At 38.5% G+C, this 15,499-nt stretch overlaps 1 protein-coding gene across 5 annotated transcripts in view; it reads left to right on the plus strand.

Moving 5' to 3' along the window:
• Positions 1 to 15,078, plus strand: part of PRUNE2 (prune homolog 2 with BCH domain) — a 117,577-nt gene extending 102,499 nt beyond the window's left edge. Inside the window, exons 13-20 of one of the 5 annotated variants that reach the window (XM_081940221.1) lie at positions 1,334 to 1,436; positions 2,596 to 2,727; positions 4,097 to 4,183; positions 5,054 to 5,152; positions 6,875 to 6,910; positions 7,352 to 7,384; positions 10,441 to 10,488; positions 13,449 to 15,078. In XM_081940221.1, the coding sequence (XP_081796347.1) occupies positions 1,334 to 1,436; positions 2,596 to 2,727; positions 4,097 to 4,183; positions 5,054 to 5,152; positions 6,875 to 6,910; positions 7,352 to 7,384; positions 10,441 to 10,488; positions 13,449 to 13,476 (566 nt within the window). In that variant the 3' untranslated portion in view covers positions 13,477 to 15,078. The remainder of the gene's footprint in view (positions 1 to 1,333; positions 1,437 to 2,595; positions 2,728 to 4,096; positions 4,184 to 5,053; positions 5,153 to 6,874; positions 6,911 to 7,351; positions 7,385 to 10,440; positions 10,489 to 13,448) is intronic. The other 4 variants (XM_081940224.1, XM_081940222.1, XM_081940223.1 and 1 more) reach the window with 4 other exon arrangements.
• Positions 15,079 to 15,499: the final 421 nt, after the last annotated feature.

The raw sequence follows: 15,499 nt of genomic DNA on the forward strand, positions 1-15,499 counted from the left end.
CCCAGAAGAGCTGCTGGCTGCCCTGCACATGCGCACTGGCCAGATGCTCTCTTTCAGGTTCTGGCACTTTGGCGCGTGCACTCCAGTTTCGGCACTCGTTGCCAAAAAGGTTAGCTATCACTGCCATAGTCTATGGTGGACTATAAACACCCACAGCAGCATATGCCTCCTGAAAGCTACTTGGACAGCTTCAGAATCTCTAGAAGCTGTCTCCAAAGGAGAAATAATTAAAATATGAGAATAGTATATTCATTTTACTTAATTAATTTGTTTTTAATTAAACCTAGCCATTGGTGCCAATGCACCAATCATAATCTCCAGATAGAAAAGCTGGCTACCATTGCTCTATAGCGTAGTATGACGTGTGAACCCAGCCATTGTGGTTTGTTCAACAATTTAACAATTCATGGTTAAAAAAGAATATGGTTTAATACAATCACAAGCATAGCCAGATTTACTGAGGCTATTGTAAGGTATGGTTTAAAAGATGTCTATTACTGCCAGTTTGTCCCTACATGTCATTTAAACCAGTATGTTGTGACCAAGTTTGGATGTTCTGAGACTAGGATTTTGTACTTATTTTGTAGCAAAACACATGTCTTGAAAGAGAAAAGCATATAAAAATGGGGAGTTGCGCCTGTAGTGCGCACATGCGCACTGGGCGTCGTGCATTGCATTATGGGTGCAGCATGCCCGCACACGACCCCCCTGCGCTCCCCCCACTTACGGCACGCGAGCCAAAAACGATTCGCCATCACTGCGTTAGGTCCATGTGTGTGCAAAGCAGGCATACATGCACTCACTGAACCAGTTGTTAAACTGGTTGCATCCCACCACTGCCTGTAGGTATGTATGGCAGAACGGTATGAGTTCAAGCTTTTCAGGACTAGCATCTGTTCTTTCCGGGTTTTTTTTCAATTACACTACTTACTTATTAGAGTTTGTAATTTCTAGAATTATTTTGAATTGAGACTTTCATAACAGATGATGCTATCAATTCTGCAAATGAGAAACTTCACCCGAGACATTCTTACATCAAATAGGAGGATGTCATGAAACATTCTGGTTTGGAAGTAGCTTTGTCAATGATTCAATGTTGTTGAATAGTTTACATTGAGATTCCCAGGTTGCTTTTCTCATTAAAATGTTACCAAATATGCCACTATGCTATTGGTTTTCTTCCCAACTTGTTTTAGCATATTTGATACTTCTGCCCCCTGACCCTGAATTATGCAACTGGTAATGGGGGCGGGGGGGCTTCAAATGTTTATGAAACCTTCTAATTCTATTGTGTTAAGAACTGTTTGTGAAACATATATTTTTGACTCCACAGGATACTATGGTGATGGTTTGAATGCCATCATTGTATTTGCTGCATGTTTTCTACCGGATAGCAGTCAAATGGATTATACGTATGTCATGGAAAACCTTTTCCTGTGAGTGTAGAAATATTGTAGTAAAATTCTTTCATGTGGTGAAATAGATGATTTTCATTAAGAGATAAGTGCAGAGTTGAAATGGGTTCCTTTGTTGCTGTTGAGGCAAACAAATTTGGTTTGTATAAACAAACAAAATGAAATAAAATACACTACAATGGAAAGAAGCCATAGGGAAGTGATTCCTGTTTTGCCATAGTTAAGAGTGAATTGGGCCTTGATATTTAAAGAAAGTTTTTCTTGAAGTGCCCCTAACCTTTCATGGCTGAAGTCCTGAATTCCATAATACAGATAGTCCTCAGCTTACCACAATTGAGCTCAAAATTTATGTTGCTAAGTAATTTTGCCCCATTTGACCTTTCTTGCCACAACTGTTAAGTGAATCACTGCAGTTGTTAAATTAGTAACACAATTGTTCAATGAATTCCCCATTGACTTTGCTTGTCAGAACTTCGTAAAAGTTGGGACGTTGCAACAGTCAGAAATATTAACCAGTTGCTGTGATTTGAATTTTGATCACATGACCATAAAAATGTTGCAGTGATTGTAAGTCTGATAAATGGTCATAAGTCGTTTTTTTCAGTGCTGTTGTGACTTTAAACATTCACTAAGTTGAGGACTACCTGTAAAACTATAATTTCTCATTGTGGGAAAGCCACATAGGTCAGGAGTTCTGTCTGAATTTCCAGACTATATTCTTGCTTTGAATCCTGTCCCTGAAATGCTCCTAAATTCTCTGCCAATGGAGTGAGTTTAATCATTTACTTATACTGCAGTTTTCATGCCCTGAAGAGTAAAATTAGCATGGGCTTCTTATTTAAATATTTCACACTCCCAAAGGAGTGACCTGTACTATGTAGGTTACTTAGCGTATGGGTGGAATTATACTTTTAATAAAGAATTCCCTCAACTGTCAATTTTGTTGCTGGAAATTATGTATTTGCTTAAGTGCTAAAACATGGGGCAGTGTTTCTTGGCCTTAACAACTTTGAGATGTGTGAGCTTCAACTCCCAGAATTCCCCAGCCAGTTGTAGTCCACATATCTTAAAGTTAATATTTTAAAGTTCCTAAGGTTAAAAAATACAGGCATAGGAAAAAAAATGCTTGTGAAAATATTGTTCCTCTTCACTTCTTTTTCTTCTCCTTCTTTTTGTTGAGATATGTAATAAGTACTTTGGAGCTCATGGTTGCTGAAGACTATATGATTGTTTACTTAAATGGAGCAACTCCAAGGAGAAGAATGCCAGGACTCGGATGGATGAAAAGATGCTACCAGATGATTGACAGACGGTTTGTGGATCACTTATATTTTCTAATTATTATTTTTCTTAGACTATTTACTATTTTAAATACTCTTGCCCCCTTCTTTTTAAATGCAAGCTTTTGCTTGTGAGTATCACTAAGGATTAAGAATACATTTTAGAATGCATGCCAAAAGTGTGTGAATCAGTGTGTGATAGTGGCCATAGTTGTTGAACATATGACTATCATTTTTCTCAATCAACATGTTTCATACTGAAGATTTAAAGTATCTTAGGCCCAGTATTCTTCAATATCTTCATAAACAATCAATGTGTTTCATACTGAAGATTTAAAGTATCTTAGGCCCAGTATTCTTCAATATCTTCATAAACAATCAATGTGTTTCATACTGAAGATTTAAAGTATCTTAGGCCCAGTATTCTTCAATATCTTCATAAACAATCAATGTGTTTCATACTGAAGATTTAAAGTATCTTAGGCCCAGTATTCTTCAATATCTTCATAAACAACTTAGATGAGGGAATAGAAGGGTATCTTACTAAATTTGCAGATAATACTCAGTTAGCAGGCATAGCCAACACCCTACATGATAGGCTCAAGATCCAGATTGATCTTGACAAACTTGAACACTGGGCCCTATCTAACCAAATGAAATTCAATGTAGAGAAATAGTAAAGTCTTACACTTAGGCAAGAAAAGCCAAAAGCGCACATATAGACTAGGTGAAAGCAGGCTTAATAACAGTAAGTGTGAGAGGGATCTTGGAGTCTTAGTGGATAATCAATTAAATATGAACCAATAATGTGCTGTGGCAGCCAAAAAACCCAATGCAACCCTAAATTGCATTAACAGAGGGATACAATCAAGATCAAGTGAGATAAGACCACACCTAGAATACTGCATCCAATTTTGGTCACTACACTATAAAAAAGATGTTGAGACTCTAGAAAGAGTGCAGAGAAGAGCAACCAGGATGATTGAGGGACTGGAGGCTAAAACATATGATGAACATCATAACTAGTCTAGTGAAGAGAAGGACCATGGGAGACATGATAGCAGTATTCCAATATTTGAGGGGCTGCCACAGAGAGGAGTGGGACAAGCTATTTTCCAAAGCACCTGAAGGCCAGGCAAGGAATAATGGATGGAAAATGAATAAGGAGAGATTCAAGGAATAAGAAGTTTTCTGACAGTGAGAGCAATCAATGGAATAGTTTGTCTTCAGAAGTTGTGGGAGCTTCATCACTGGAAACTTTCAGAAAGAGACTGGAGTGCCATCTGTCAGAAATGGTGTAGGTTCTCCTGCTCAGGTGGGGCGGTGTGGTGGTGGTGGACTAGATGACCTACAAGATCCTTTCCAACTCTCTTAATCTGTGATCTTTCTTTTTAAATGCAGATTAAGGAAGAATTTGAAATCATTCATCATAGTTCACCCTTCTTGGTTTATAAGGACAATTCTAGCTGTCACACGGCCATTTATAAGGTCAGACATTATCACTTTTGGACTTTCTAAAATACTGAGTTTTTGCATGATCAGGAACTGCTTTGATTGTGAGATAAGCAGTTGGGGAAGTAAAGAACAGCTTCTGATTCAGCTTTGTGCTGATATGGCTCTTAGAAATGATAAATATATTTGTTTAATTTTACCATGAGTAAGATACACAAGAAATAAATTTATCATTTCCTTATAATAATTACGTTTTAACTTCTATATATGGCATTATTGCAGAATAATCTATGCAGATTTAATAGGTTGGTGCAGGCAAAATGAGTGCTTGTTCTTTTTCTATATAAACTAAGGGGTAAGAAGTCCCTGCCTAGGTATCACCTAACAAATTAAGTAGGTTATCTTGGATGAGGTTCGTAGAAATTACTGTGATATTTGAAGACAGTACAGGTTGTCCTCGATTTATAGACACAAAAGAGACCAGAATTTATATTGCTAAACAAGGCTGTTGCTAGATGGATCACACCTGATTTTATGACCTTTTTATCATAGTTGTTAAGCAAATTGTGCAGTCATTAAACAAATCCAGCATCCCCCATTGACTTTGCTTGTTGGGAAAGTCACAGGTGGCAATCATTTGACGCTAGGACATTACAGCCTTTGTAAATACATGCTGGTTGTCAGGTGCCCAAATTTTGATCACGTTAGGATGCTGCAATTGTTGTAAATATGAGGACCAGTCATAAGTGACCTTTTCAGTGCCTTTCAGTAACTTTGAAAGGTCACTAAAGATCATGCCTACACTAGCCTGCAATTTTGCAGCCTATTAGTTAACATGGAGATGAATTTTATATTTTATTTTATCCATATTGCTTAACCAGTGAATTGTGCTTTTTTGTGTTTCAGTTCAAAATTCAGTAATAAGATACAATATGTCAACACTTTGGCAGACCTTAATGAACTAATTCCAATGGAATATGTAAATGTCCCAGAAAGTATTATCAAGTAAGTGAAGAGCATTTGGAGAATAATAATGAGATACGTTACTACTATAAAACAAAAGGATTGCTATTTTTAAGGAAAGTTAATTTTATCTAAGTAATATATAATATTTACAAAGTACTCAACATTGTGATTAAAATTGAACAACTCTAGAAACAATTGTTTAACTTGTTTACTTGATTAAAATTTAAAAACATAGAAAGCCAAGCCAAGAAAATAAAAGAGGAATGATTAAGAAATCAGAATCAGATTAACCTATAGAAGAGGTGATTGAGGGAAGCTAATAAAGCACTCTTCAAATATCTGAAATTTGAATCAGTGATCTTATTATCAATTGCTTCAAAAAGAAGAGGTGGAACCATAGGTGGTATGCTGCCGGTTTGCACCTGTTCGGGCAAATCGGTAGTGGCGGTGGCGTGAGGCTCTGCCCACCCACCCAGATGTCATCAAGGACCTTCTGCGCATGCACGTGCATTCCTCCTACCAAACCAGTAGCGAAGAAAATAGGATACCATTACTGGGTGGGATCAATTAGTTAAAACTATAAGGAAGAAAATTCAGGCTAGAAGTTGGGAAAAACTCATGACAGCATCAATTGTTAACCAGGGAACAGGTTTCCACACCAAGTGGTGAGTTCTCTTCAGTGGTGGGTTCTGGATCCTTCGCAACCGGTATGGTTGCAACAGGGCCTGGCATCCACTACATGAATGTGTGCAGCGTGCCACACATGCGCACAGCGCACACATGTGCTTACCTCTTGCGATGCCCCCGCAAGCCTCCGTGACACTCCAGCTGCTCGGCGGATCGTCACGCAGGCGCTGTGTGCTCCGTGCACGTGCGCAGAAGAGCTCAAATACAGGTAAGGAGCTTGGGGGAACGGGGGGCCCCTCCAGAGCACTGTACCGGAACGGTACCCGGTGCTCTGGGCAGGCACTCGTACCGGGGTGTACCGCCTACAACCCCCCACTGTTTCTCTTTTGCTGGAACTCTCCAAACAGAGGCTGGCTAATTGTTTATCAGGATGATGTCTTAGATCCTGCACTAAACCACATTAGGTGGCCTCTTTGGTATCTGTCATCTCTATGATTCTGTGAAAGATCCAAGAATCTATTCCAATGAGTTACTGCCTCACTAATTTATTCATGCCATCTTTTATGAAGTAAAAAATGTAATATTTCGCAAAATATTTGTGAGACTTGCACGAGACATTGTAGAATGGGAGTATATTTTATTCACAGAAAGTGAAGATGAAATTCTCAAAGTGTTCATGTTCTGAGCACTGATGTTTTGGGGAAGCATCACTGTTTCTGGCTTGGGTACTGTATTCTTTATAAATTATTCTCCTGTCGGAATTGCTAAGGATCATAGGATATTAATTCAATATAGCTGGACAGTGCCAAGATGGGGAAAATCCAGAACTTTTCATGGTTTTACCAGTTCTCCCAGTGTGCATAGTAGTTCATGCCAGCCCACTAATATCAAAGCGAGTCTGGAGCCCATTGAATAAGGTACAAAGGAATATACTATGCATAATGAAACAGACATTATAGTTTAAATTTGCATTGACAACGAGATGCATATACAAGAGCCTCAGTGCTGACTCTACACTTCAACTTGACATTGGGAATAGTTGCTTGTGATGTGAAGGCATTTGGCACAAATATGATGTCTGCATATTATTTGACCTTGAATATGTTTGTCCTTCACCCACTTTTATCTTGAAAGGTATGATGAAGAGCGATCCATTCAGAGAAGAGTAAGGTAAAACCCTTGCTCTGCTGCAGCTTGTGCTGATGTTTTTAAATAACTGAGGATATCTGAGGCAGTAGAAGATTTCAGCAGCTGACATTTAAAAAGACCCCATATCTCTCTGTAATGAATGTCACGCATGAGCTATTGAGATCAGTTATAAATTTCCTTAATTTGGCCTGTTCCGGATTTAACTTCAATCACTTTGTCAGCTTTGCACAGCATGCATGCTGCAAACTCCTGCTAGTTTTACAAGACCTGCCTACACATGGGCTACACACACACACACACACACGAAATCAAAATCAGTAGCACATTAGAAAAAAAAAACATTTTGTTGGTGCATAATTTCAAAAGCATGTTCCTTGCTTGATTGACTTTTCTGCTTTTCCCTGCTTCTGTTTTATGTTCTGCTTGCTTCTCCTCCTTCACCAATAACCTTTACTCACGCAGACTGGATGAAGAGCTCAGGGAGGCATCAGCAAAGTAAGACAGAATTCTGATAATAAACTATATTCCTTTTTCATTCTTAAAAAGAATTAACTATTAAGAAATGTCATGTTAATCATATGCAGGACTACACAGAAGTTCCATTAAGAAAAATGAATATTACTGCTACATAATATTACGTAGGAGCAGGGACGTGCGGTCAGGGGAGGCAGGGGAAGCAGAGCCTCACCTCTCTTCATGAAATAATAGTATATAATATTATATACTATATATATATAATATTATAATATTATATACATCCGTCCGGCCGCGCCCGGGAGCTGCGGAGGCAGAAATGTTGTCGGCGCTCCTGGATGATGAAGGCTCGAAAGCGACTGGGGAACGACGTGAACCTTCCTGCCTCTGCTGGATTTCGCGCGCTCCTCGCAACTGCAATATGCAGTCACGAGGAGCGCGCAAAGTCCAGCAGAGGCAGGGAGGTTCTCGTCGTTCCCCAGTCGCTTTTGAGGACTGCGGAGCACGAGCCGGCGGAGCACGCTCAGGAAGGCGGGGAATGGGATCACGTGTGCTGGAGGCTGAGGCAGCCTGAGCCTCCAGCACACGTGGTCCCATTCTCCGCCTTCCTGATGATGTCACCAGCCTCACCAGCCATAAACCTCACCGCACGTCATTGCGTAGGAGTAATATTCACTCTTCTCAGTGGCACTTCTGCAGAATGGCCTGGGGGATCCTGGGAATTGTACTTCAGCAGCATCCTAGTTCAGTCTAATTATAACTGCTAGGTAAAATGTTATTTTTAGGACATGGTGCACAATTGGTAATCCTTAAGGCTTTGTATTTTCTAATTCCACCTTCAGTGGCTGCCAATTTTCAATAACAGTAACTTTTCAATAACCTGGAGATATTAAGACTGGATAAGTTGCCCTAATACAGATAGTTGCGGGTAAATAAGGAATCTTACAAGTGAATTAAAAACAAACAAGTTGTCTTTCGTTTGGATGCATCCACTTACTGCTTTTATGTCACCCAAATCCATAAATCCACTGTATCTTCGTTACAAATGAAAAGGCAAATATTTTCAAAGACATTTACTTGAAAGGAGATTCCAGAGTATAGGGGTAAATTTATTTCTTAAATGAATGTGTTTTCTATCAGCTTTAGAATTTTTCTTTAAAACAGTAATTTTAATCATTTTTTCTTCAGGTGAAAGTTATTACCTATTCATTGGCTAGGCTTCAGTTGGATATGACATTTGGCAAATTGGATGATAAAATGGTTCCATTGATGTATTCTAAATTAGTCCAGGTTCCTTTAACAAAATAGATAATGTTTTTTAGAGAGTATAGTTCTACTCATGCCCAGGATTTTACATTATGATGAAGATTGATTTTTAAAAAGAGAGCATGGCGTAACATTATACAGAACCCTCAGTTTAATGGACTGATGGGGGAAATGTTTTTGAGTCAAATGTTCATTAAATGCTGAATTTTTCAAATATAAAACACATATAATCTATATCTTATAAAAATTATAAAATATATGCACATGTACATAGCATGAACATAATGTTCGAAATGTACAATTGTTGTGTGGTTCATAACACTATCTGTTATCTGGGGCAAAGTTTCTTGTTGTCAAAAGTCCAGATTTTCTTCATTGCATCCACTAAAGTCTACTGAATAGAATTTATTAAATGGGGATTGACTGACAGAAAGAATCACTACTGAGTCATTGCAAGCCTAAATAATCTTTTGCTAGACTGGCTGTATCCATGTCAATTGCATGAGCTTTATAGCACGCTGAAAAATGCATATGTTATTACCTTATTATGTGATTATAGTGGTAACCATATGGATCGAAGTGGCCATTTCAGAAAGCTTGAAAATGCTGCAGCTATGAAGTTCAACTCCAATATACTGTTGTGAAGATGCATCTATTTTGAACGATGCCCAAAAGTTATTTTAGTAAGCTGCCTATCTGCTTGCAATCCTAGTACACTTGATAATGACCACAAGCAAGATTTTGATAGATTGCATCAACAAAGCTGTTCAGAGCAGTTGAAAATATGTCATGACTATCCTCTCATATTGCTCTGGTTTAAGCTTTGTGCCTTATAGCATATATCCAATGCTATATTTGGTAATAATGGGTGATATCAGTGCAACATCTCACTGAATTCTAGAAAATAAAGTGTAATATACACATGATACATTTTCCAGTCAGTATTAAAGATGAAATGGTATGCATTTGACTGTCTTATAGCCTCATCCTATCTATGCTTAGGCAATAGATACCTAAGTAATTACATTACCGTGTAATGTAATGTCTAATCGTGTAACATGTGATTTATTTATTGTACGCCGCCCCGAGTCCCTTCGTGGAGAGGGAGCGGCTAACAAGTCTAATAAATACAAATACAAATACAAATACAAATACAAATACAAGTAGAAGTCTCTGTAAGTACATTCAGGATTATCTAAGGTCATTTTCATAGGAGTAGCATTTCACCTATACATTCTTAAAATGCATTATTTTTAAACTTCTTGCAGTAATTGACTCTAATATTCCAATTAGTCTGCTTCTATAATAGCAAAAAAAAAAGTCTCATAACACTCTACAACCGTGATGGCAAACCTATGGCACGCATGCTGGAAGTGGCATGCAGAGTCATCTCTCCAGGCACGCAAGCCGTTGCCCATTGCTCTTCCGGGTTCCAGCGCACCAGCCAGCTGGTTTTCACACAAGCGGGAGTGCCAGAAACCGGAAGAGCTGCCTGGCGTATGTGTGCACTAGGCAGCAGCTCTTCTGGTTTCCTGTGCACGTGCGCATGCTCTCGTTTCGACACTTGGTGTCGAAAAGTTTCGCCAACACTGCTCTATAATCTAACATTTTTGTGGCAAGCATTTCTGATGACTGTTGGGGAGACATTTCTTAATGAACATTGATAACTTATGAAGACATCATAATATATATGATAAAAATTGCTTGTGAAAATGCCTTTTTTCTGCTTTTAAAGTAAATATGTATTTATAAATATCTGTCTCTAACAAGCATGAATGTATTTATTATTTTTCATTTTTCCTTGCCTTCAGAGCAAGCTGTCTTTCAAATGAGCCTGAAATAACGTCAGTCCAACAGGAGTAAGAATTTCATAAGCAAGCCATTATCTATGAGTATAATTCATAATAACATTATGCAGGAGACATTGTAGAACTGGGTAAACTCCAGGTAGTCTCTTTGAGATCCGAATATTTACACGGGCCTTTTAGACCGGCAGATAAAAGTTTAGATAAAAGTTTAATTTTTAACAAAGATAAAATATAGATAAAAATTGCTACCAGTTTTCTTATAAACATGTAACACACGACCCTATTATTAGGCTACTAAAGTATATGTTAATGCTTTCATCTTATTTTATTTATTTATTTAATTAATTTAAGACAATAGGTAAAATTTGCAACTTTGCTTTAGTGGAACAACCTTTTTTTACTATATCTTTCTGGAGTCTACCCAACCTCCTTTTTTGTTTGTCCTATCACTTTTTTATATTCACTGTAAAAATCTTTCATGGAGTTGCATTTTCATTTGCCTTTGTGGTTTGAATAACAAATAATACAGATAGTCGTCAACTTAGGACCATGATTGTGAGATCCCATGATTGGGATTGCAATCAAGTCAGCTTTTAAGTGATTTGCCCTTAATTAACAACCTTTGCTGCCACAGTTGTTAAGCAAATTACTGAACTGTTAAGCGAATCATGCAGTTGTTAAGAGAATCTGGCTTCCCCCACCTCAACTTTGCTTGTCAGAAGCCAGCTGGGAAAGTCACAAATGACCCTAGGACAGTGATGGCGAATCTATGGCACGCGTGCCACAGGTAGCACACGGACCCATTTGTCAGAGCACGCGAGGCACATGCGCGTGCTGGCCAGCTGAGTTCACCTTTTTTAAAAGGCATTTTTCGCCCTCCCAGGCTCCAGAGGCTTTATAGGAGCCTGGGGAGGGCGAAAAGAGCCTCCCCCCCCCCCGGAGGCCCTCCGGAGGCTTTATGAGCTTCCCTGAAGCCTCCGGAGCGCAAAAAAACAGTCCTACGGGCAAACCGGAAGTTCGGGAACGGACTTCCGGTTTGCTCAGAGGTTCGTTTTGACTGCTCCGGAGGCTTCAGGGAAGCCTCCTGAAGATCCCTGAAGCCTCTGGAGGGCTTTCGGGGGGCAGGGGAGACTGTTTTCGCCCTTCCCAGGTTCCTATAAAGCCTCTGGAGCCTGGGGAGGGTGAAAAAGGCATGCAAAAAATGGGAGGTTGCGCCTGTAGTGTGCGCATGCGCACTGGGGGGTCGCGCATTGCATTATGGGTGCGGCACACCTGCACACGACCCCCCTGCTCTCCCCCCACTTATGGCACGCGAGCCAAAAAAGGTTCGCCATCGCTGCCCTAGGATACAGCAACGGTTCTAAATACATGCTGGGCCCAAGCACCTGAACTTGATTCTGTCATCATAGGGGGTTAGGATTGTTCATAGGGTTTTTTTCAGTGCCGTTGTAACATTGAACAGGTGCTAAACTAAGGTTTTAAGTTGAGGACTGCTGTACATAAATCTTTTTATAAAAAAGCAGTATTCTGCATGTGTTGCATATCATTTTATAGTTTATGAAAGCTATATGATGTTAGAAGAAATATACATTAGTGTTTAACCATTAAAGAAAACAATAAATGGATGAGTCTAGTAGTAGTTATTTATTATTCTGCAAGCTGTAAAAGAAATACTGGATTGGACTGTACTTATTTTTAATTAGACTTCAGATGACTCATTAAGTCCTATTGTTGCTCTGTTCTATTATTAAAATTTGTATTCAGCCCAGTTTTGTAAAGGAACTAAGAGGTATCAAGGATCACGTCCAGAGTTGGTTGGTCATGAAAGTTAATTATGACAATACCATTATTAATAGCTTGATTAGACCTATAAATGATAGAATCTTATAATTATAGAATATCCTATAACAATAATCTTTTTTGACAAAGTTGTTTTTCTTTTATTGAGTTGAAAATGGTACTTTCAAATAAAAGAGGATCAAAGTGTGTTGACTATTATTGGTAATAATTTTTATCAGTTATGTTATTGCATGGCATTAGACTTTGGACTAATCCATTAATAAAAAGTGCAATAATGGTAACTACTACTAGAGGAAGAAAGCTTTTTCATGAATGTTTGCTCTACAGTGTGTAATTCCATGTATCTGTATAATATAATGCAAATGGGGAATGGGGTGGGACAGGTATTGTGTTACAAATGAACACTGAAGTTTCAGATTTTGTAGTTCAGAAACAGGAAGATTCTTAGATCATGTTTTGCTGAGCATATAGTCAGCTTTTATGGAGGAGAAATAAAAGTGATGGGATTCTTGTTGGAATTACAAACTATAGGCTTCTCAGATTTGATTGATAGTTTCTAGGTGTGCCTAGCGTAAGCTGGACCCTGGGAAAACACTTCCTGTAAGGATTGTTCAGGCATCTATTGGAAAATGATCACTTGGAACTGTTTAAATTACACTCTGGCTAGCAGGTCCTCTGGAACTGGCTGAGATACAATCTTGTTGATTATATGGGAAGGAGTTGGGGACCTCTGATTTAACAATCTGCCCTACTTCCCAGTACGTTTCTGCTACAATTTAAAGGGCTAGTGGCCATCTATAAACTCTAATGACCGGGGTTATTTATGGAACCGCCTTTCTCCTATTGTGTCTGTTCATCTTGTGTGATCTGACATGGTGGATTTTTTTCCAGGTCCTTTATATTGTAAGAATAAAAACGCAAGTGATGTTTGAGATAGTTCAGCTTTTATCACGTGTAATGTCTGAGTCTGGGCAGTAACCAGATAGGATATTACTAGGGCTAGTTATGTGTGTATTCTGCCCTTGGCTCCTTAGAGCAGGGGTGTCAAAACTTGGGAACTTTAAGACTTGTGGACTTCAACTCCCAGAATTCCCCAGCCAACTTTATTGTCTTAAAGTTCCCAAGTTTGGACACCCCTGCCTTAGAAGAAGTCCTGGATACATATGCAATAACAATCCATTGAACTGACTCTTCCTTTTCTTTTTCTAAAGCATCAACATGACCACGAAAAGTTCTTAAGTTCCATGGAAATTGGAGAAGAAAATTGATGTTCCTGAGTCTTGAAGATGGGACAGTTTTGGCTTGTCATCGGAACACTAGGGTCTTCTTGCGCACAAATCTCTTTTGTTCTCTTTTGTTTCCCCAAAGCTGTCTGTGCAAGAAAGACTCCTGGTAGATTTCTCTGATCACTTAGTGTTATTCAGAGCATTCTGAAATTAAAGTAGCAGAGGTGGCTGCTACTGCCAGAATAGTAGCAGAGGTGCAGGTAATGATTTTGTGTAATATTATATCAGGAGTAGATTTACAGTAAGGAAAATTCTGCATTTTTGAATTCCAAATTATTTTGCCATGAATGTGCCTCACCTGTGATTTTATAGTGTGGTTCAGTCTTTTTTTGTCTTCTACGTATTTATGTATTAATGGCTAGATATTTTAGCTTCCATGCAGCAATGCTGACCTTCCTTCCTTCCAGATAACCCGATGATTGAGAATCTCCATAGACAACAATTAGATGGCTGCAGGAAAGAGAACTAACATGGTGCTGCCATCTAGTGTGTGCAGTAGTCTGGGATCTTAGAACATTTCCAAGGAGCTCTGGGTTGCATACCGTATTCTTATAAGAAAAGATACAGGATCCCCCTTTCACGCACCATTGGTTCTCCTTTTAAGATATGAGTCAATATTTTCTGGACTCTGCAATTTTCTTGAAACCAGGGCAAAGTTTTGCATAGATTGGGTCTCTTTTTCTTCTGGCTTTGGTCTTGTTTCACCTTGTTTCTCTAAAGTGGCTAACCCCTCGGTCAACGTCTGCTTTCCCATAATTAAGATAGGAAAAAAATGCAGGTAAATGTAGCCAGACAGTTCCAATCGTTCTAGTCAGTTTCATACTCCCTGTAAAATAACAACAATAATAGAAAACTCTGCTGGCTTCATGTTTTCTTTTGAGAAAAGTGAACTCATTGAACTTTTGCCTCTTCCGGTTCTTAATCTCATCCCCCCCACCTTGCTCCCCAAAGTTATAGTCCAGCCTGCAGTGATGTTTCGATCTATTGGAAAAAGTATCCTGTGGAAAATGCCACCATTCTATCCTTCGAAGATCACCAGGAAAAGATATGTTTTAAATAGAAAAAAAAACCTATGGTAATTTTGACCTGTAACAACTTTTTTGTGGAAGATAAATGGCTAGATATGCCAAACAAAAAACAAAACAAAGTAAAACCCCAGGTTCCTGCAAAAATGGCTAGAGATGCAAATAATAATAGTAATAATAACTGGCTACTAGTGGCCTATCTGTTTTCAGTATTTTGAAGCTGGCAGAAGTGAAGATAATTGAAAATTTGGCTTCAAACTTGGTTATGAGAGATCGTAAAGTGGAAAAAGGTTGTTTGTTATGGAAGTGCCCCAAGATTAGTTATTTCTTGGCGCTCTTAATATATAAATGCAGAGTATTTCTTGGGGAAAAAAAGGAAAAGCTTTTAAGTGAGTTTTAAGTGAGATCCTAATGTGATTTAGAGACTTCACAGATGTTGATTTGGCGCTGTTAACTGCCATTGCCCTCTTTTGGCCCCTGTAAATTTTCTGCTTTTTTTATTGTTTAAATTGCAGATTGGGACCATTCCTATTTTTTTTTTAAAAAACACTTAATTATGTAGAAGTAATTGTGAAAAAAGCCAAAAGTTCAATAAGTTCTCTCATAGCCTAATATATGTGGGGAGAGGGATGATTACATATGAGAACATATATGGATAGAAATAATACCCAATACATGGATTCAGTAAAGCTAAAACACTTGATAAAATGATAGGATAATGTTCTGAAACATTGGCACAAAATAAAATAAAATAAAATTTTGATTCCTATATTTGTATTCATGGCTATCATAGCATCAAGTCAACATTTACTGCTAATTATTGCATCAGCCAGTCATAGAATAGCATTCCTATATTAAGGAGAAAGCTTACACATTTTGAAAAATGCTAGTTAATTTTAAAGCATGGTGACCAAGGAATCATTGGATGGACTGAAGTTTATCGTTAGGAAT

Source organism: Natrix helvetica (assembly GCF_964273705.1).
Source record: "Natrix helvetica genome assembly, chromosome: 2".
Taxonomy (NCBI): domain Eukaryota; kingdom Metazoa; phylum Chordata; class Lepidosauria; order Squamata; family Natricidae; genus Natrix; species Natrix helvetica.